General features: G+C 50.9%; 1 protein-coding gene across 8 annotated transcripts in view; it reads right to left on the bottom strand.

Moving 5' to 3' along the window:
* The window catches only part of DYNC2I1 (dynein 2 intermediate chain 1), a 56,454-nt gene that overhangs the window by 5,280 nt on the left and 28,686 nt on the right, over positions 1 to 22,488 (bottom strand). For all 8 annotated transcript variants that reach the window (XM_036067106.2, XM_036067108.2, XM_036067107.2 and 5 more), the window contains 12 exons: positions 22,051 to 22,162; positions 21,196 to 21,284; positions 19,833 to 19,962; positions 17,251 to 17,423; positions 16,256 to 16,418; positions 10,677 to 10,790; positions 10,521 to 10,582; positions 9,998 to 10,049; positions 6,865 to 6,925; positions 3,992 to 4,091; positions 3,675 to 3,806; positions 552 to 775 (listed from right to left, as the gene is read on the bottom strand). In XM_036067106.2, coding sequence (XP_035922999.2) covers positions 552 to 775; positions 3,675 to 3,806; positions 3,992 to 4,091; positions 6,865 to 6,925; positions 9,998 to 10,049; positions 10,521 to 10,582; positions 10,677 to 10,790; positions 16,256 to 16,418; positions 17,251 to 17,423; positions 19,833 to 19,962; positions 21,196 to 21,284; positions 22,051 to 22,162 — 1,412 coding nt within the window. The remainder of the gene's footprint in view (positions 1 to 551; positions 776 to 3,674; positions 3,807 to 3,991; positions 4,092 to 6,864; positions 6,926 to 9,997; positions 10,050 to 10,520; positions 10,583 to 10,676; positions 10,791 to 16,255; positions 16,419 to 17,250; positions 17,424 to 19,832; positions 19,963 to 21,195; positions 21,285 to 22,050; positions 22,163 to 22,488) is intronic.

The following is a 22,488-nucleotide window of genomic DNA, read 5'->3' as shown; positions in this document are numbered from 1 at the left end:
AAAGATAAAAAAGCATTGGCCACAATGGACCAAAAAAGGGGAACCTGTCAAAATGGCATACATTTATCTAATACTTTCATGTGTTAAATGCAAGGATTAAAAAACAAATATATCTGGGGCACCTGGGTGGCTCAGTCATTAAGTGTCTGCCTTCGGCTCAGGTCATGGTCCCAGGGTCCTGGGATCGAGCCCCGCATCGGGCTCCCTGCTCAGTGGGGAGCCTGCTTCTCCCTCTCCCACTGCCCTCCCCCTGCTTGTGCTCTCTCTCTCTCTCACTCACTCTATCTCAAATAAATGAAAAAATAAATAAAAAGGATGATAATCATGGGAAAATAGTACAGTGTGAATTCTTTAATCCACAGACTATTCTGGCCTAAATATGAAATAACATATTCTAAAGTGGTTTTCAAAACATTATTTAAATATGTAAATATAAAAGTATTTAAATTTAAACATAAATAACCTCAGTTTAAAGTGTAGCAACCTTACCCATAAATCACCAAGAATGCTTCTGAGAAGAACTGCCCGGGAGGGCACATCATCAGACTCACCTGTCTGGGGAGATGAGCTGTTTGGCTACAGGACCCAGATCACTTTCCAGCAGATCCCAGATATAAATACAGGACGTGTCATCCTGGGCCAGAAACACGGCAGGTCTGGTCAAGGACCAGCGGAGGCCTATGACCGCGTGGCCGTTGGTGCTGCCGTCCCACTGAAGGAGAGGGCACTCGGACGTCAGCTGGTGTAACCTGATGCTTCCATCTGAACAGCCGGCCTGGGGACAGGGGTGGACATTGTTGGTCTCCATTCTTTCTTCTTTTCTACTCAGCCTCAGCAGTGAGAGACACCCTTCAGAGCACTGGCTCTGTCCTCACAGATTACAAAGGGGAGCATTCACCCTGGAGATCCTGATACACTTTGAACCCCCTTCCCCTTCCCCAAACGGCCAATAATGAATTCAGTGAATATATAAACAGGTGTTTATCTTTAACAAAGTTGAATATGGCTAATTCAACCACAGGCTGTTAAGACTGGCTCCAGAGAAACCAATAACCCACCTTTTTAAAAAGATTATATAAATGTGAACCAATAATACGATTATATATTCCCCTTGGATTGAGATTTTTATAAAATAAAACTTGGCTGGTTTAGTAAAAGCCCAAATTTTTAGCCTCGAGAAGCTTAACTCCTTTTTAACGCAACATATTTAATCCTTCACATCCTTCCTCGAAAAGAGCAGAGACACGAGTTAGCAACCGCAAAATGCTCTGTGCATCTCGGATTGAGCACGTGAGTGTACGTGGCGGGTGGGAGCAGCCGGGTCCCCCCTGCCGGGTGGGTGGAGGGAACCGGGGTCGCCCTGGCATTAAGCACGCGCAGTCAGCACCGGCTTTGTGACAAGCACACGGAGATCAAAGCAGGTAATCCATGCTGTGTCCTGCCCAGTGAGCACTTCTGCGGCCCGGATCTTGGTTTCCCAGTACTTTTCTCCTGACTGGAGCCAGGACTCCCCGGAGAAGTGGCTGATTCCGGAGTTCGCTGCACCAGAAAGCACAGGTCAGAAGACAGGAGCCAGCCTGAAGGGCGTGCCCGGGACAGAGCGAGCAGCAGAGACAGGACAGCAGAGGACGTGACCGCGAGGAGAGTCAACGGCCGACAGCCATGTGTCCACCGACGTCCTAAATACACACATGCGAGCCTGCCCACGACACAAGGGAAAGCCCTCCTACCAGCGCACAGCCAACCCGTAACACGAAGCTAAGGGCAGGACTAGGAAATCGCCATTTGCCAACCACCCCAATGACGGATGCGGGCAAGCCTGCCGATGGATGCCCGGACCGAGTGACCGGCGGGGGGCGCTGGGGAGCCGCGCGTGGGGGCGCCGACCGAGTGACCGGCGGGGGGCGCTGGGGAGCCGCGCGGGGGGGCGCCGACCGAGTGACCGGCGGGGGGCGCTGGGGAGCCGCGCGTGGGGGCGCCGACCGAGTGACCGGCGGGGGGCGCTGGGGAGCTGGGCGTCGGGGGGCCGACCGAGTGACCGGCGGGGGGCGCTGGGGAGCTGCGCGTGGGGGCGCCGACCGAGTGACCGGCGGGGGGCGCTGGGGAGCCGCGCGTGGGGGCGCCGACCGAGTGACCGGCGGGGGGCGCTGGGGAGCCGCGCGTGGGGGCGCCGACCGAGTGACCGGCGGGGGGCGCTGGGGAGCCGCGCGTGGGGGCGCCGACCGAGTGACCGGCGGGGGGCGCTGGGGAGCCGCGCGTGGGGGCGCCGACCGAGTGACCGGCGGGGGGCGCTGGGGAGCTGGGCGTCGGGGGGCCGACCGAGTGACCGGCGGGGGGCGCTGGGGAGCCGCGCGTGGGGGCGCCGACCGAGTGACCGGCGGGGGGCGCTGGGGAGCCGCGCGTGGGGGCGCCGACCGAGTGACCGGCGGGGGGCGCTGGGGAGCTGCGCGTGGGGGCGCCGACCGAGTGACCGGCGGGGGGCGCTGGGGAGCCGCGCGTGGGGGCGCCGACCGAGTGACCGGCGGGGGGCGCTGGGGAGCCGCGCGTGGGGGCGCCGACCGAGTGACCGGCGGGGGGCGCTGGGGAGCCGCGCGTGGGGGCGCCGACCGAGTGACCGGCGGGGGGCGCTGGGGAGCCGCGCGTGGGGGCGCCGACCGAGTGACCGGCGGGGGGCGCTGGGGAGCTGGGCGTCGGGGGGCCGACCGAGTGACCGGCGGGGGGCGCTGGGGAGCCGCGCGTGGGGGCGCCGACCGAGTGACCGGCGGGGGGCGCTGGGGAGCTGGGCGTCGGGGGGCCGACCGAGTGACCGGCGGGGGGCGCTGGGGAGCTGCGCGTGGGGGCGCCGACCGAGTGACCGGCGGGGGGCGCTGGGGAGCTGCGCGTGGGGGCGCCGACCGAGTGACCGGCGGGGGGCGCTGGGGAGCTGCACGTGGGGGCGCCGACCGAGTGACCGGCGGGGGGCGCTGGGGAGCTGCGTGGGGGCGCCGACCAAGTGACCGTTTCTCTCCCCACTGACACACGGGAATCACACAGGGAAAGGAGTGACTCCAGGGGCAGATGCGGTCAGAGCAAACCTGAATCTAATCGTGAGGAAACATCACACACAATCAAACCGAGGAGGCTGAGCCCCTCAGAATGTCTGAGAACTGTCCCAGAACTGAGTGAGATTCGTGACCTGGGGTGTTACTTTGCTATAAAGCAGGCCGTCATCGATCAGACCCGCACATCGGTTGCCAGGCCTGTTCCAGTGCTAACCTCCTACTGGTCAAGGCTGGACTGCAGCTGCAGGAGTAGGACCCTATTTTTAGGAAACCAACACCAAACTATTTATGGATAAAATATCATTTCTGCAACTTCCTGCCAGACAGTAAAGCAGGGACACCCACACACAGACGGAGAGAGGATGGAGCCATGGAGCAAAGAATGGGAGGTGACGGGCAGGTTCTTGTAACTTTCCCATAAGCCCAAATTATGTGAAGATAAAGACTTTTCAGACCCGTTCCACAGCGACGTGGAACACCCTGCACGGGCTACGCAGAGGAGACCTTCCGCCATGCAGTCCACTGGCACCAACGTGCGCTGGTGAGTGATCAACTTTAAAGAAATCCCCAGAGATCACTGCTAGTGTTCTGCTGCCCAAACAGAAATGGTGCTTTAACAACCGACTTTCTTACCAAGAATATTGGTTCTCCAAATGGTGAAAAATCAATCACATTCACTTTGACTGGTCTCATACCAGGTTGCTGGGGTTTGTACAATTTGGGAGATACTCTCAAATCTTGTCTGGTGCCATGACTTATAAGACCCTGGCAATGACAAGACCAATGGTGATAAAAAGGATTAGGCATGAGGTTGGATAAAAGCAGTCATTCTTGAAACAATTACACAGCATCGTAATAAAAGCAAATAATAAGTTAATCTTTAATGAAGATTTGCCAAACAACCAAGAAAGGAGAATGAGTTACAGAATGAGATTTAAACTCTTACTTACCACATCTGTGCCAACAATGAAATGACTAGGGTCTGAAGGCAGAAACTTCACATTCAGGGTTCGTGTGGCCCCCCAGAATTCACAGCCTTTATGGGAAAGGCTGGAAAGAAACAGCAAAATGAGCAGATGAACTGTTTGGCGCCAGAGGGCTGACAGCACTTCACACATTTACCCTTCGCCGGGTGTCCCTGGACATGGAGCTGGTGGTCTCACCTTTCCTCTGTGGCTCTTCGCTGCTCTTTTCCCATTTCTTTTTCTGTTCCCTAAGCTCTAGACATTCTTCCAGCTCTGGTCTCCTGTTCACTAATTCTTTCTTCAGCTATGTCTAATGTATTTAACCATTCACGTACTTTAAATTTCAGAGATGATCATTTCTTTCTAGAAATCTTTTAGATTGTCCCATTATCCCAAGTTCTGGTTATGCTGAGCCCATTCATTGTGCTGTGGTAAATGTTTCTTCAGGCTTGCAGTTTTTATAATTTTTCTTTCTGAACTGCTTCCTCTAAGAGCCCTGGGAGCCCATCTGTGGGAGCATCCCCCACGTAGGAGTGCTGACAATACTGACTTCATCTTGTGCGTGTCCTCTCTTGGGGCTACGTGTTCTAGGCCCCTTGGAGAGTAATATACACACCTCAGAAACGACCACTGAGGCCAGGACTGGGGGAGGCGTCCTCTGGCATTCCACCAATTTGTTAAAGATAACAAAGGGTCCCCCCTTCCTGGACACAGACGGCACCGTGAGATCTAATGAAGGATTAGCTTGCAATGAGGCGCACACGAACCCTCTGAGGTGTATGTGAACCCTCTGACCTTACTACAATGCCTCTCTGCACATCCCCTTACTCTATAAAATCTGTGCACTAAGGTCTGAACTTTGCAGAGCACAGCTCTGGATGGTCACCTGCTCAATCCTCCCTGTCAGTAAGTTACCCTGAATGAAACGCTGAGTAAACTGGATGGAGTCGCCTGCTTTGTTTCCCGGTCTCAAAGTGCCTCCTCAGTAGGAAGGATGGACCCTCCTCCTCCACCTTCGAATGCCGCCTACCGGGCAGCTGTCCCAGTGTTTGATGGTGAGCCACTGGTCTGAGACTCTGATGCCACCTCCCCAGCTTGTGGATCCCAGCCCCCAGCGGGAGCTCGGGGTTTCAAGTCTCCCACGCCCCCTTATCTCTCCTGGGTTGGGGTGGGGCTCCCTGAGTTGCTCTCTCACTGAAGGGGCCGTGAACTCAGGAATCCCGCACAGGGCTCTCACTTCTAGCCGCCAGTGTCAGGCAAGCCTGATGCGTCACTGGTCGCATGGCCTGAGCCCCGCCCAGCCGAGAAGCCTGTGACAGCCACACTGACAGCCGAGCCTCCACACCACACAAAGGCTTGCACGCTGACTTCAAGCTCCATTCCTGGCTGGCACTGTCCTCTTCTTCGTTGGAAAAACTCTATTTAGTTTATTGTTAGTTTTTACGTTGTACAGTGTATGGTCTGTAACAGGAAAGGGCCCATGGCTGCCCTTCCGCCAGAAGGTGGGAATCTGGCCACTGTCTCTCAGACCCACACTGAGGACTGCAAATGTCCCTGGTCAGCTGAGGACTCTCCAGTCTGTGCCTCCAGCTGAGATCCCTGCCGTGGAGCTGGCTGCCTCCTGGTCATCTCCACAAGCAGCACGAGCCCAGCCCCCTCCCCCTTAGCTTCCGTTCCTCATCTTGTGTACGGTACACCTGGCAGCCAAGCCAGACACCTGGTGAGAGGCAACTCCTCCAAACTCCACCCCTGTAACTGGGATCAACCCCTCCATATGCAAGATGGCCACTGTGCTTCAGACCCTATGCTTCTAATCAACCCTACAACAGCCTCCTGTCTCCCTTCCTCTGTCCAATCCCACACTGTCGCCAAGCGGATCACTCTAAATCACAAATAAGACACACCACCCTCTGCCTTAAAATCCTGTACTGGCTCCCTAGCCCCTGCAAGAGAGCCGTCTGGACCCTGCAGCATAGCAAACACTCTGAGGTCTGGCCAGCGACTCATCCCCACCTCTCTCGACAGCAAACCTGCCGGCAGTTTCCGAGGTGGGGCAGGTGCTCGTGCCCCTGGGCCTCCCATGTGCTGCTCCCTCTGACTGAGCACGCTCCTTGTCTACCTCCCGTCTCAGCTGCCACCTCCACAATCCACGGGGAAATTCAGCGAGGGCCAGGGGTCAAAGGTACCAGCTGACTTCTTTAAACATAAAGGATTCCCTGTAGGTATCATATTTAAACCAACTAAAGGTGACTTACAATCTCAAAGCAGGTACAAATTCATTACTATAACCCAGAGGCATTCTAAGAAGAATGACGCTAATATAAAAAACTTTTCAAGAGTAAATCACATGCTGATAGCCCCCAACTGCAATAAATGACAAGAAAAAAGATGTTTCGGAAATAAATTTACATGGAATATATAAGTACCACAAACAATATTTGTATATTTAATAAAAATTTTTACGTCACATTAAGTTATAGGAGTAAAAGCAGAAATTGAAATTTCTGAATAAAACTTTCATATTGATGTTTCTGGTTCCTGAAACTTACCTATTTAACTTCAGTGTTTTATTAAAACTGGTTGAAAAATAGTCAAGTTTTTGTAGTACCAATTTATAAGATAGAAATTATTTTAATCAAAGAAAAAAATGTTAGCTCTATACCTGGTAACTGTATTTATTACACTGACTCATTAATATTAAACTAATTGAACAAAAATACAGGGTGAAAAGTTGGATTTTTCAATGCATACCCGACCACACATTTTCTGTATGCGCAATTACCTAACGTTATTTCCTTCTGTGGGAAATCGGTCTCGGGAGAGGAGAGAACGTTCTGACTCAGAGTGCACAGGCTTACCTGTCGCTCAGCCGAATCACAGCACTGTGCACCAGCTTTATCCTCCCTCCAGGTATCAGACCTAAAAATAGGAAAACCATAAATAAATGCACCTCTTAATACAAGTTAAACCAAAATCCAATTACAGTTGCCTGGAATCATTTCTCATTGCTTAAATATCTGTGTTAGGAAATGACATCAAATCGTGGGCCCATAAAGAGTGTTCCCTCCCTAATGCAGGCGAGGTTCCTATAACCTGCCTTATGAGAAAAGGACTATGGAACCAATCAAGAAGCCTTTACATTTTTAGATCTGATAAAATAAAAAAATGGTGGTACACTAAGCAAAACAAAACAAAACAAAACCAAAACCCCTTAAGTTCCCAACAGGAATAGTTTGCTGTAAATGCCCACTGGTGGTATTATGCTCATCAGAAACGCCCCGGACCTCCCTCCTACAAATGCGGAGGCCACCCGGTGGTCACCTGCTCCTCAGCGCTGGCACCCCCTTCCCTGGACTCCCGAAGCATTTATGGCCACAACTCTGACCTCTCAGCCATTCACTGGCTTTGCCTCCTGTGTCTGTCCCCAATATCCTCCTCCTTTTTTTGTAATTACTGCAAAGGAGGGAACTAAAAATGTATACTGAAACCCCAATTCTGGGCAAGGTACTGCCTAGACCCTTGGGAGTATAGAGACCCTAACCATACAGATGAATTCGACTTGCAGGAAGTGCGACTGTAATTACAGTGATGGGCTCTGTCACGGTTACAACTCTGACGGGAGAATGTTCTATGATGACACAGACTTGAAACTGCCCTCCATTTTCCCCAGCACACTGTCCTCCTGCAGGAACTCCAGTGCTGAAAGTCTCGGCGCAAGTGTTATGACCTCCCCTGGGAAGCCTTCCCTGCCCTGGGTCCACAGCCCTTACTAAGCACTTCTTCTGACATAGCGGTCACATCACCGATGGCCACGTCTGGTGTGTCAACCTCCCCATAAGACAACACTCCCTGGGGCAGAGCCAGCATCCTGTCATCTTGCTCCCCTGGCACCCAAGACAGGGCCCAGCTTGTTGAGAACCCTTCATCGATGGTGAGTGATGAGCTGTAGCCGTGATTTGAGTTAGCACTCATGTAACACACACACACCTCAAACGCTCCCATGGGCATTTAATGGTCGCGCTCTTCCAGCACTGACTACTGGTATGGATGTCAGCCCCTCTTTTCCCAAAGGCAAAGCTGAAACATGGTCAGAGTTTGGGTAAGTGGTCCTACAAATAAAAGGAGTTTTTATATAACAACACTTAACGATGAAATACACACTGCCCTATAATAACTTGTGTGTGACTATTCCATATTACTATGAAGTATTTTCATGCAAAATGATTTCGTCTCCACAGGCAGATTATGAACTAACTGTGGACAGAGACTTTCTAACTCCTCACCACCATCCAAAATTTCTAAAAAATGGCCTGGTCATGGCTCAAGTGAGCAACACAGGCAGCCTCAAGATGCGCTCGAAGGCTGCAACATGCTTGGGTCTGGGGCATCAGCCTGGGTGAGGGCAGGGGCAGGCCTGAGCCCGACTCTGAGTCCGGCCCCACCATCAAGCCACACCGAGGAGGGGTGAGCACCTCCCAGACGCTGTCCTGCTCTAACATCCCAAGAGTCTATGAGCCCCCCAAAGGCTCAACACAGACTCAGTATGATGGCTTTGTAATAAGCAGAGAGGAAGCTATTAGAAAACAGTGAGAAAATAGTTACTCTGCCTCAAAAATGTTTACGCGTGAAATCAGTGAGGTAATTCAGCCCTGTTTTCATTAAAGTTAGAGTCCACAGTACTTCCAAGCACTGTCTCTGGCATTCAGCACGAAGCACGCAGCCCTTGCTCCAGGGACACAAAGTGCCCCATCTCTAACCCTCTGGTTTCCAGACGGCAGGAACAAGTGTCAGCTGGGCACACCCCTCACACAGACAGGGTGAACGGGCTGGAAAGTAAGCAGTTGAACTAATGATGTGAGGACAGAGTCAGGGAGCGCCAGACCCAAGGAACAGACTCAAGAGTCCACCGTGCCCGGGCCTCGCGGGAGCGGAGCACTGGATGCCACGGCATCGCAAAGTGCTCGAGCTGACTCACACTTCTGAGATGGAGCAGGGACGGGACTCCAGTCCCTCATCCAGAAGTCCTCACACGCCACTGTCACCCAGTTTTCTAGCCCTGCCTACAGGTGCTGCTTGCTGCCAGAAACAAGCCAGACACCAGAAGCCACAAGCCCCCAGTAAGCCCCCAAGACCCAGTTTTTGACCAGTTTACTCCAGTTCAGACACCCTCCAGCATCTAAAAGGGAAGTTCGGCTGTGAGAACCAGACCAAACCGGTCTGAGCCAAGATGGACCACAGTGCTGACCCTTCACCAGCTTTCCCCGTCATTATCATACTAAAAATCACACCCGGGGGTGGGGATTTAACATGCTAATTAGACATGCAGCATATGAAGGAGCATGAAGAAGCATGACCGCTAAGTGTATAAGCCCCCCAAAAATCCCTGCTCTACATGTTTAGACATCACCCTTTTCCCACCAAAGTTTCTTTAAAGCTCTCGCCAACCCCTCCTGGGGAGCCAGCCTGAGGACTCCCTCCTTTGTGCATCCCCCTAGTCCTGGGGCACGAGCCCCAGCAAAGTCCTGCCTGGAACCCCCTCTGGGCCTCTTGTCAATTTCTATTGCTTAGCGCGCCCAGGGCCGTTCAGTAAACACTTGCACTCCCCCTGACGTGCGAGGCCGTGGCCGGCCTCTGCCAACTCCAACCTCAGAGAGCCCCCGGAGTCCGACCAAGGGAAGACCACCCACAATGAACATGCGTTCAAGCACTCAGACTTCTGAGTGCATGGAAGGAACAGAGAGAAAAGAATGGCACACAGAAACAGAACTTACTAACCCTTCCTGAAATGAAAACATCGTCAGCTGGAAGGAGTATCACTGAATCACTCTGACGTGTCTATTCAGCAGTTGATTAAAGTTATACAATATAGAACATTAATGTTCATTTTTCAGGCAGCTACTTACTAATTTTTCAAAGTGGTTGTCAGTATCTTTAATCTCTATTCACTCTAGAAAATATTGACTAAATTAACTTTTTTTATTTAATAGTTACCTAAGTCACTTACTGAGCCTGCAATATCTGCCTTTGGTAATTCAACAACCACCTAAAAACAGAATATTGAAATGAGTATTAATGCATGTCAGGGATGTACCAGGACACAATCTAAGCGAAGTGCAGTTCTAATTAAGATAGCATTCTATATTCAGTACTAAAAACATAATTGCTCCAGAAAAAAGACTGATCATTAACTTCTAAATGTTATGAATCCCTTTCCTTGACCACTTTTCACATCTCGTCACTCGGACTGCCCAGTGGCCAGAGCCTCAGTGCGTCCTCTGAGAGCCCCCCAAGAATGCATCCCCAGCGCCCTCCCCTCACTCCCCCAGGACGTCCTGCAGGAGCCTCCGAGTCAGTCCAGTGTCGCCCTTGGTGTTCGCGTCTTAGCCAAGCATATCATGGTCCGACCACCGGGCACATATCAGTGCCTGGACGACCACAGAACTGGCAGGTCCGAGAGCCCATGCATTCAGTCAGGGCTGCCCCGTGTGTGAGCACCTGGGCACATCCTACTCACCCACACATTGAGAACCCCACTTTCATCCAAGGAAGCAATGTGGAATGACAAACCTGACATTTCTAGTGGAAACAGAAACAAGAAATGGCTTGTGAACAAAGAAACCACATTGCATAACTTGATTGAAGGATTTCACAGAAGTGAAAGATCACATACCTTCTTGAGTAGAAAAGGGGGAAAGCACAAAACTCTGTTTTTTGTAGACAGACGTGGAGATGGGTTCTACCGCTTGAACAGGACTGCAGTGGTTTACGGAAGTCAGGATACCATCTAAGGTTTAAAGCACACAGGACCACATGTGAAGAAGTCACAGAAGAACAACTAATGTCATGTGGGGATCCATCCTCCCCAAACACCACAAAACCAATATGGACCCCAAATAAAATGATGTGTGATCACAGCTTTCAGCATTACTGTGAAACAGAGATCACGGACCTCAAAACACCTGTAAGGAGAGAGAGAAGTACTCATTCCAACAAGTCTACAGGCACGGAGGGCAGGGGTGAGGTTAAGACTCTCCACGGCACGAGGGAGTCAAAGGCCCAACAGAAACCAGGCAAAAGCGCCGTCAGAGAGCAAACCCAGCTTCCCGGGCAGGGCCTGGTGGGCCACTCACCAGCTACAGGGATGGACAGGCTGGAAAGTGGAGCCGGACAAAGGGCAGACGGCAGCGCACGGAGCAGAGACACTCGCCTGCCCCACCCAGTAAAGAAACGACATTTCACAAACTAACAGAATAAAGCTCCTCTGACCTAGAATAGCCATCTATAAAAAGCCCAAGAACAGTGAAAAAAAAAAATCAAGACAAACTCCATACAAAACTGCTGTAAGAAGAAAATACAAAATGCAAATCAAAGCATTTGAGATAAAAATTCTCCTGCCCCAAACAAGCACTTAGCAGAAGCCCAGAACTCACCACTCCAGACTGTGTCACATCTCTTCAAAAAGCACTTGGAAATGTACTTCAAGCAAGCAAGCAAAAACAACACGTGAAATCAGAAACCCAGGACAGACATGGAGAGAAAACAGCAAGAAACAAAATGAGAGCGAGAGCTGAACCCTGGGAAAAACCGGTGAAGAGCAGACAAGACTCCAGTTCACCAAGCTTGAGGAGCAAGCACTCAGGGCGGCCCAGGTACTGGGCGGGGGGCACACTGGGAGGAGAGTTGTGCACTGCAGGGGCGGGGGGTGGAGGGGTGGGGGGAGGGGGTGCTGTACACTACAGGGAGGCTGCAAACTGATGAGCCATTCTGGGGGGGAACACAATGGGGGACCACACTGGGGGTGGCCTGCAGGGGGAGGGCACTGGGGGGGCCACACTGGGGAGCTGGGGCTGCACTGGGGGGGCGCACACTGGGGGTGCACACTGTGGGGAGGGGAGGGGGTGCTGTACACTACAGGGGGGCTGCACACTGGTGAGCCACCCTGGGGGGTACACAATGGGGGGCCACACTGAGGGTGGCCTGCAGGGGGAGGGCACGGGGGGGTCCACTGGGGGGGCCTGTAGGGGGAAGATGCTGGTGGGGGTGTGTGCAGGGGCTGGGTCAGAAGCTCCCTGGCTCACTCACCGCTGGGAGCTTAGTGAAACCTGACTGGTCCCAGCGACAACATTCAGTGGCAAAAGAAAACGAAGGAGGTGTTTGAATGGAGTCACTTATCTATACATGTACAGTTTAAAAACTTACAGTTCTAGTGTTTTGAACATGCTGGTGAATTCAAACGTTAATTAGTACATCAGGAGCAGTTAGAAAATGCACATTTTTAAAAGCTATCTTTTGGGAGGCGCCTGGGTGGCTCAGGCGGTGAAGCGTCTGCCTTTGGCTCAGGTCATGATCTCAGGGTCCTGGGATCGAGTCCTGCATCGGGCTCCCTGCTCAGCAGCAAGTCTGCTTCTCCCGCTCCTTCTGTGATCTCTCTCCCTCTCTCAAATAAATAAATAAAATCTCTTTAAAAAAAAAAAGCTATTTCTGTAATAGCATCAAACCCATAAGGTACCTATAAACTTATACATTCTCAACAACAGCAACATTGCTCCCAAGGAGGCAAAGGTTGTTTGTTAGGGGACAAAAAACCTTTTTGTATGCATTGTGAAAATTAATAAAGGGAAACCTCACTACAGTGGAGTTGGGAGGCTAGATGGGGAGCCCAGCACTCAGTGCCCGTCACTTAGAAACCCCAACATCAGAACCCTCCACAGGACAGAATCGCCAGGGAAAGATGTTCACTGCGTCCCCAGCAGCTCAGCCAGTGAGAAACCTCATCACCCGGAACCCTTTCTTCAAAACAACCCTCCCAACTTCCTCCTTCTCCAAGAAGTAACGTCCCTGTCCTGTGTTTCTTGCACTGGCCTAGATCTGCCATAGCATGCTTATGTGGATTGCAACCCTCTGCCATACCCAAATAAATCCATCTTTTGCTGGTAAAATAACTGGGAGTTTTAAGGCTAACAGTATAAAACACAGTTACACATATAGTACATACACAGATATGCAATGTATGTGTGATATCAAACTCTCATGGAGGAAGACTACAAACAGAAAGTTCAAAACCCCACTTGGTTAAGAAATGAGAAGATAAGCCACAACCTGGGAAAAAATACTGGCAAAACACACATCTGATAAAGGACTGTTATCCAAAATATTAAAAAAAAAAAAACCGTCTTATAACTCAACAAGGCAATAAATCACTTGTAGAAATGTGCAAAAGACCTGAACAGACACCTCCCCGAAGAAGACACACAGTGGCAAAAAAAAAAAGGCCCATGGGAGCACCCAGGTGGTACAGTCCGTTGAGCGTCCGACTCTTGATTTGGGCTCAGGTCATGATCCCGGGCCGTAGGGTCAAGCCCTGCGTCGGGCTCCGTGCTCAGCACAGAGTCTACCTGAGATTCTCTCTCCCTCTCCCCGTGCCCCTCTCCCCGCACCTCATGCACGCTCTCTCTCTCTCAAATAATCTTTTTCTAAAAAGCCTCTGAAGAGATTCTGCACATCGTATGTCATCAGGAAATGCACATTAAAACCATAATGAGACACCACTACACACCTATCAGAATGGCTAAAAAGCTGGCGGTACCACGTGCTGGTGAGATAGAGCACCAGGAGCTCATACTCTGCTGGGACTGCAAAATGGTCCAAGCGCTGATACAGGCCCTTTGAGCACGCTCTACTCACAGTCGCCAACAACTGGAATTAACCCCACGCTCACCACCTGGTGGACGGGTAAACAACATGGTGCACACATTCGAGGGACGAGCTGCTGGTGCACGCAGCAGCACAGGGAGCTGTAAATGCAAAATGCTAAGTGAAAGAAGCCAGGCTCGACGGTCTACATTCTGTAGGATTCCATTCATTTGACATCGGGAAAAAGTAAAACTGTGGAGACAGAAAACTGATTAGTGGCTGATGGGAAAGGAGAGACAGGAAACCAAGTGCGTGTGGGGCACAGGGGCTCCTGGGCAAGAACGGAGAGAAAGACAGAGTGAAGACAATGGGGTCTGAAGGCAGGCCTGCCACAAAGTCAGTGTGACCAGGGACAAGCTTCCCTCTCCCTGAGCAGCAGGGAAGTAGGCCAAGATAGGCATTAGACAACCAATGTCTACAAAGCACTGAGGAAGCCCCAGAACAAGTACCCACCAGGGGGTGGGGGTTGTGGCTGCTGTGGTTGTGGAGGCTGGTTGTGGTGGTTGTTATGGTTGTTGGCTAAGGCTGAGGCCTGTGGTTGTTTGGTTGTGGTTATGGTTGTGGCTGCTGTACTTGTGGTAGTGGTTGTGGTTGTGGCTGCTGTGGTTGTGGGGGGTGGTTGTGGTGGTTATTGTGGTTATGGCTGCTGTGGTTGTGGCTGCTGTGGTTGTGGTGGTGGTTGTGGCTACTGTGGTTGTGGTGGTTGTTGTGGTTGTGGCTGCTGTGGTTGTGGTAGTTGTAGTTATGGCTTCTGTGGTTGTGGTGGGCGGTTGTGGCTGCTGTGGTTGTGGTGGTTGTCGTGGTTGTGGCTGCTGTGGTTGTGGTGGTTGTCGTGGTTGTTGGCTGCTGTGGTTGTGGGGGGTGGTTGTGGTTGTGGCTGCTGTGGTTGTGGGGGGTGGTTGTGGTTGTGGCTGCTGTGGTTGTGGGGGGTGGTTGTGGTGGTTATTGTGGTTGTGGCTGCTGTGGTTGTGGCTGCTGTGGTTATGGCTGCTGTGGTTGTGGCTACTGTGGTTGTGGTGGTGGTTGTGGCTACTGTGGTTGTGGTGGTTGTGGCTGCTGTGGTTGTGGTGGTTGTTGTAGTTATGGCTTCTGTGGTTGTGGTGGGCGGTTGTGGCTGCTGTGGTTGTGGTGGTTGTGGCTGCTGTGGTTGTGGTGGTTGTTGTGGTTGTTGTGGTTGTTGGCTAAGGCTGAGGTCTGTGGTTGTTTGGTTGTGGTTATGGTTGTGGCTGCTGTACTTGTGGTAGTGGTTGTGGTTATGGCTGCTGTGGTTGTGGGGTGTGGTTGTGGTGGTTATTGTGGTTGTGGCTGCTATGGTTGTGGTGGTGGTTGTGGCTACTGTGGTTGTGGTGGTGGTTGTGGTTGTGGCTGCTGTGGTTGTGGTGGTTGTTGTAGTTGTGGCTGCTGTGGTTGTGGTGGTGGTTGTGGTTGTGGTGGTTGTTGTGGTTGTGGCTGCTGTGGTTGTGGTGGTTGTTGTGGTTGTGGCTGCTGTGGTTGTGGTGGGTGGTTGTGGTTGTGGCTGCTGTGATTGTGGGGGGTGGTTGTGGTTGTTGTGGTTACAGCTGCTATGGTTGTTGTGGTGGTTGTGGTTGTGGCTGCTGTGGTTGTGGTGGTTGTGGCTGTGGCTGCTGTGGTTGTGGTGGGTGGTTGTGGCAGCTGTGGTTGTTGTGGTGGTTGTGGTTGTTGTGGTTACAGCTGCTGTGGTTGTGGCTGCTGTGATTGTGGTGGTGGTTGTGGTTGTGGCTACTGTGATTGTGGGGGGTGGTTGTGGTTGTGGTTATGGCTGCTGTGGTTGTGGTGGTGGTTGTGGTTGTGGCTGCTGTGATTGTGGTGGGTGGTTGTGGCGGCTGTGGTTGTGGTGGTGGTTGTGGTTGTGGCTGCTGTGGTTGTGGTGAGTGGTTGTGGCAGCTGCGGTTGTGGTGGTGGTTGTGGCTGCTGTGATTGTGGTGGTGGTTGTGGTGGGTGGTTGTGGTTGTGGCTGCTGTGTTTGTGGTGGTTGTGGCTACTGTGGTTGTGGTGGATGGTTGTGGCGGTTGCTGTGGTTGTGGCTGCTGTGGTTGTGGTGGTGGTTGTGGTTGTGGCTGCTGTGGCTGTGGTAGGTGGTTGTGGCCATGGTTGGTTGTGGCTACATGATTGTGGCTACAACGGCAGGAAGGATTCACATTAAAGATCCTGGCAGGTGCAGATGTTGAGGGTCCTTTCATTCCCCAAGAAGTGAATCATTTTGTCTATTTCAAGCATTAGTGGGGTTAACTAAGCCGTGGAACACACATGTACTGATATGCCTTAAGCTAATTTAAAACTAAAAGTTATTTCACTGAGGATTTGAAATCCAGAAATTTAACAAGAAAGAGCATTCTAATCATTGTTGGCCATGAGCTGAGCACCACCTGGGTAGATTTTTTATTTTACTATTCATCAAATGCCTCTTTTGCTCATAGGTCAGACCCCATCCTCTGGGGTAATCTGAAGGAATAAATGCAAAGACGCTGCAGATGTTCCTCAACTCTGTGATGACTTTTCTAAAAGACACCGGATGGGCAGGTGGGGGTCACTGACCAGTAGAAAACGTTGCTGTCCTGAAGGTCCAGAAGCAATTGCCCAGCTTCACATAATGATGTATTCTAGAGTCTTCTCGTAGGTCCCACACGACGACTGAGCCGTGCACTGTCCCAGCAAACAGTAAAAAGGCTTTAAAAGGGCTAAAGCAGCAACATGTGACCTGGAATGACACACACAGGAAGCCAGAGACTGAAAACATGAGGCCATGGTCATGGGAGCACCAACCCTCCCCATGTCCCACACTGTCCCTGGGAACCCCCCACCGGGAAGTAAGCAGGTGCAAGTCAGCGTCGGCTCCAAGTGGGAAGCAGGGAGGACGAGCCGCTGCGGGACTGGCGTTCACAAACACAGGTGCCTCGCACACAGCTGCGCACACAGAGTGTGCACCACAACCCCTCCGTTCAACCCCCATCGCCGGGCCCAGAACGGCAACGCCATGCTCTGTCATTTTATTTACATCCTATACCACAAAACCTGTAAAAGTTACTCTTCTCAACCGCCCTGGTGAAAATCAGTGACTTTGAGATCAAGGAGCATATGTATTTCCCAATCCAAAAGGAAGCAAACCTAAAAGGACAACTCTCCCACTGTACCTGTTAATGAGGGGCTAGGAGAAGCCCAAGAGAGGACTCTGAAAACCTCCAGCCCGCTAAGAAACCCCTAAAATATCCATGACTCAAATACTGCAAGCCAAAAAGGGACACTTCTAGGGTCCCAGAGACATGCCGAGGGCGGCCAACATCTTTACGACACGGATACCTACTCGACCCCAGTGGACCCATAAGGCTGTGATAACCCCAGACTTCTTCAGTCTGAGTTGATCTTTGAACTAAGAATTTCTAGAGTCACAGTAGACACGTACATGTGTCCCATCACACCTGCTTACAGCTGAGGGCGGCCGGGAAGGGAAAGAAATGGCCATCCACCTGCACCTGCCCCTCCCACTGCCTGCCCTTCCTCTCAGGAAGCCTACGACTCTCCCGGGGCCGTACCTTCGACTCACATATCAGGACCTTCTGAGGCCCCGAGGGCTGCCAGATATCCCACACGCACAGCACGTATCTGCTGTCCCGCGCGGGGGCGAACGCGGCTCCGGGCGGCCCGTGCACAGACACCACCGTCTGTCCCCGCACCTGAGAGGCACATAAGCACGACACTTCTCGATCTGGGGGTAAAAATGAGAGAAGGACTTCTACATGTTAGTGTTTGCCAGAATCCATGTTAAATGAACACACAAGAATATTCAAATAAGGCTCCTGGGTGGCTCAGTCGGTTCAACGTCTGCCTTCGGCTCAGGTCATGATCTCAGGGTCCTGGGATCGAGCCCCACATCGGGCTCCCTGCTCCGCGGGGAGCCTGCTTCTCCCTCTCCCTGTACCCTTCCCCTTCCCCCTGCTCATTCTCTCTCTCTCTTTCACTCTCTCAAATAAATATTTTTTTAAATATTCAAATAAATTTCCCCTTAATGAAGAAATAAAGTCCTTTCAGAGCTGCCTGGGCCTGAGGTCTGGGTTTCAACAAGTGGCCACTGCTCCTCCTGAAAAAGGCCCAAGCAGTCCTCATGGTTTTCCTGATGTTCGGCATAGGCCACGCCTCGTCTGTAAGCTACTCAGAGAACCAGGTTGCCTGGACACGATCTGGAGTCAGGCCACGCAAGGGGTCCCTTTCGTGCCTCGTTGAGCCCCTCGAAGCCTATGGTTTCCACACAGCGAGGCCTTCTCCCTCAGAAGCCAAGAGCGCCGGCCCTGACACTTCCTCTCCTCGGAACTCACCCCTCTGACACTCTGCACATTCACTTTTCCAGTCACCAGGAGGGCAGGACTTCTGTCCACTCGACCCAAAGAAACAGCAGGCCAGCGTTGGCCGCATCATTCTTTGGTGTGTGTCTGAACAGTGAGGACGGCACCGCACAGATCCGTGAAGAGCACAGACTGGGGTGTAATGTGACCAGGTCCCAGGTTCACAGGTGAGACCAACTCCTCACTTGGTCAGATAACCTGTCATCTAACCTCATTTTCCTTCTGTTACCTCGAAATTCATGTCACTGAAGGGGTGCCTAGGTGGCTCACTCGGCTGAGTGTCCAACTCTTGGTTTTGGCTCAGGTCGTTATCTCAGGGCCTTGAGATGGAGCCCCACATCGGGCTCCGCACTGGGCATGGAACCTGCTTAAGATTCTCTTTCTCTCCCTCTGCCCTCCCTACCACCCCGCTCTCTCTCTCTCTCTCTCTCTCAAAAAATAAGTTCATGTTACTGGAACACAAAACAAACTAACGAGAGAAACCTGCACACTGTTCATTGGGGGAACTCATGCCTACCACACCCAAGGGCCCCGTCCTGTAAGAACATACGTGCATCATGTGTTTCTCACAAAGGATTCTAGATGCATGTATATAACCCAAGCTCCCTCGGTTTTGTAAGCTGTGTTACTCATCAGCTCCTGGAGCAAAGTGTGTCTTTAACTCCCATTTCTTGGGGTGAGGTGGGCTGTGGGAGTGTGAACATGCAGGTTTTGAACACTCTAGATACAATGATTTACTATTTTTCTAATAGAGTAACTCTTACCTTTTAAAAATGAAAACTCTCACAGAACATGAGTTTTTTTTTTTTTAACTAGTAATGCCATTTTTGTTCATGGTAAATGAAAAGGAACATACGTGAATATAAATCTCTAGAGAGCAGGCAGGACAGAAGAAACATCTAGAGGAAACGGCACCAACACTGGGCTCCCCACAGGCCTGGGATGCCGGGCGAGCCGGCCACTGGGCCCCCGGAGCAGACCGAGGCAGCTGTAGACTCTGGTCCTCCTGGTACCACAACACGCCTTTACTGAGTTCAGTCATAATACTGTCAGACTGGCATGCTCTCACTACAGGATTTCATTTACTGTCAGGTAAAGCCCTGAATATATTTTTATTCTTTCTATAAGTGCACTGTCTCTTTGTACATACAGTACAAGAAACAAATTATTTCAGAAACTAACAAAAATACTCTTCCTTTCCTTCCGACACAGACCAGGACAGACTGCAGACTACCTCACCAGCTGGAACAAGGCAAAGAGATGACCAGCTCAAGAAACATCCATTTGACCATGTGAACGCACTCTGCTTAAAGCGATTTAAACGGTCACACGTGTATGCGGCAGCGCAGCCGTGGTGCTCTGGGACCAGCTGAGGTCTGAGGATGAGGACCCACGGGAAGAGCAGCTACTCACACTGGTTCACGGAACACCCCCTCACGCGGCCCCCCGGGGCCCCCACTCCAAGGAACCCAGAGAAACCCAAGTAACGGACTGGAAGAAACGGGATTTAAAACACACACACAAAACCTCCGCTTCCACTCATTTAAATTATGGCTCACCCCCTCTATCACCTGGGGCCAGTGTTCATGTGAGTCTAACGCAGTTTCCTTTTTAGAAGAAAACCGACTTTGCATTTCAGAGTTCTGCAGATGCTGAATCTCTGCTCTGTATTCAGTAAACCCCATGACATTAACACAAGATGCAACAGTAAAGATCATTCTTTCAACATAAATGCTTGCTATGAGATTTCAACACACTTCAAGGCTCGCCCTTACTCTGAAGGAAGGGCAGGCTGGTATTCAGCTGAGAGGAGTTTTCACTGATATGCAGGGTGCTGTCCTGTGCCCCGGGGCACCAGCCGGGTTCGGCTCCCACACGATCCTCTTCAAGCAAAACCGCAATCACCTTTCAAAGACAGTGAGCAGTCCTTCATAAGCATTTCAAATATATTCACTTTTATAAGAACAAAACAAAACACAGAAATCATTACCTATCACATTTCTGAAAATAACTGCTTAACTCCAAGACATCACAGAAACGAACAGAACAAAATTATATTGTTCTCTCTGCACAATAATAGAAACAAACAGGTAAAGTTCCATTAACATAAACTCCACAGGAGAGTCATTATTTAAACACTTTTCTAAAAACAACAGGAGGAGGAAAACAGCGGACCACCCAGTTTTCCTGACTAAAGAAGGGGCATAAAAATACGTCAGGGCATATACACCACTGTCTTTCTCATGGGGCCACAGTGAGGACAGAACGAGCAGTAGGTCCTGGAATGGCTCTCACAGGGTCATGTTTAGGGTGACGATGGGTAAGGGGACACACGGCAGAACCAGGAGAAACATCCACCGCAGAAATGGGACCAGCGTGGGAGGTTGGGCTGCAGAAGATGAAGGAGAGCTAGGAGGTTAAAGTCAGCCCAGACCCAACCAGGCCCACTGTAGCCTCACTCATTCCTACTCCAGCCCAACCTCCCTTCTCCTCACCCTGTACCCAAGGGCTCTCTCCTCGTAGCTCCCCATGAACTGACCCTAAAAGAGAAGCCGATTAAGTTTAAAATTACGTGAAAGTATGACCTATCTCATAAAGCACAGACTCTCTCCTAACACAGCACAGGGAGGAAGGAACCACCATGTGTCCAGAATACAGACGGGGAAACAGGCTGACTCCAAACCCACACGTCAGAGCCCATGTTTACCACACTGGCCGCTCCCATAAAGACACGGGAGACAACTGAGGGCACGTGAGCGACTTCACTCTCAATAGTTTTAAGGGTCCTTTTGAGAGACTCACACTGAAACGTGGAGGGGCTGAGTGTTCACAAATAGCTGGAGGTGGACGTGGGGTGAGGCCATCAGCCATGAGGTGATAACCAGCAGTGTACATGGGGTTCAACAGACCATTCCCATCATCTTTGTTATGTATTTTGTAAATTTCCACAGTCAGTTAAAAGTCATGAATTTATTAATTTCGAATAGCCTAGTGTATGCCTGCCTTCACAATGTAGTAGGTCTGTTTTTTAGTCTATGTTTATGTTACAATATAAGCAACTGGTATTAAAGTACACACTCCAAGTACACAGCCAGCCTTGCGGGACACACATCGCATGGGGGCCTGGTGAGCACGTACCTGGCACGCCGCCCGGAGGAAGCTGGACAGCCTGGGCGTGTCGACCTTCGGTGCAGCGGCCACATCACAGGGATCTCCACTCCTGCTCCCTAAAGAGAGCAGGCTGCACTGAACCAACCAAGTGGACCCTAAACTTCATGTCTTAACACACCTTAGGATTCAAAGAGTTGTTACAAACTTTTCCCTGGAAGGAAAAGTCAGAGAATTTTACGTTGTGTTCTCTAGATCTACCACGATTTTTTCAAGAACAACTGCACCTTGTTTTATAGAAAGTCTGTACACAGAATCCTACTTACATGCACTACGGGAAATAGTTAAAGGCATCAATTTAATCACTTTGTAAGTGTTAGGTTTGGGTATCTTCTTTTCTTAGGAGGAGGCTCACCTGAGGAAAGGGAGCAGTAGGGCCCCAGCCACACAGGGTAAGTCCTGTAAGTAAAAATCAACTAGGAAGGCGACCGGCATCAAGCATGGCACCGTGCATTCTCTGGGCCTTCCACCTAACACTCAGACAACACGTCTGGAAACCGAACATCCTATATGAAATTCTCTATTAATGAGAACAGGCCCATTTGAAAGCACTTGTTTGGAATATGGACTCTCCCTCTGTTTAGGAATAAAAGTGTTATCAACCCTGGTCAAAGCCCACACTGGGCCTTTAGCTCAGTGCTAATGTTAGTGGTTCCCAAAAGCTAGTCTGCTCTTGCGAAGAATACTGGGTGTCTCCCCAGTCACACACTAACAACCACACCGGAAGAAATGGTACAAGAAGAAATAACAGGAAAGGTAATAAACACAACACGAAAAATAACGTCAAGACACTGCACTCAGTGCTCAGAGCAAAGACCTGCTCACCCCCTGACACGGCCGTGCCCTCTCCGGGGTGCTGGGTCCACACCCCTCTGGTCTCTATCTCTTCAGTCTGGATGTCTCTGTCAACGTTATCTTCATTGTACTGAACATATGCCTTAAGAAAAGAGAGATATGCTGGAATTAGCACTGGGTCTCAACTTCAGAGCAATTTCTCATCGTTGGAAAGAAAAAAACAAAAGTTTTAAAGTTAATAGTGAGTCTTCTTGCTTTTGTCAAAGGTGTTGTGGTAGAAATAACAATCCTGCAAAGACCGCTTCTGTCTTAAATGTTGCTACATACAGGCTTAATTTTTTAAGGTATTTTCAAAAAGTCACATTAAACTGTTAGGTAAAAATTGGACAGAAGTGGAAGGAGACCCTGAGGCAGAGTCTTAAGTCCCAGAAGGGGAGTGATAGAGTCAGGAGCTGGAGGTGAGGACAG

The sequence above is a fragment of the Halichoerus grypus genome, chromosome 12, assembly GCF_964656455.1.
Source record: "Halichoerus grypus chromosome 12, mHalGry1.hap1.1, whole genome shotgun sequence".
NCBI lineage: Eukaryota > Metazoa > Chordata > Mammalia > Carnivora > Phocidae > Halichoerus > Halichoerus grypus.
This window is presented reverse-complemented; position numbering and strand designations above follow the sequence as displayed.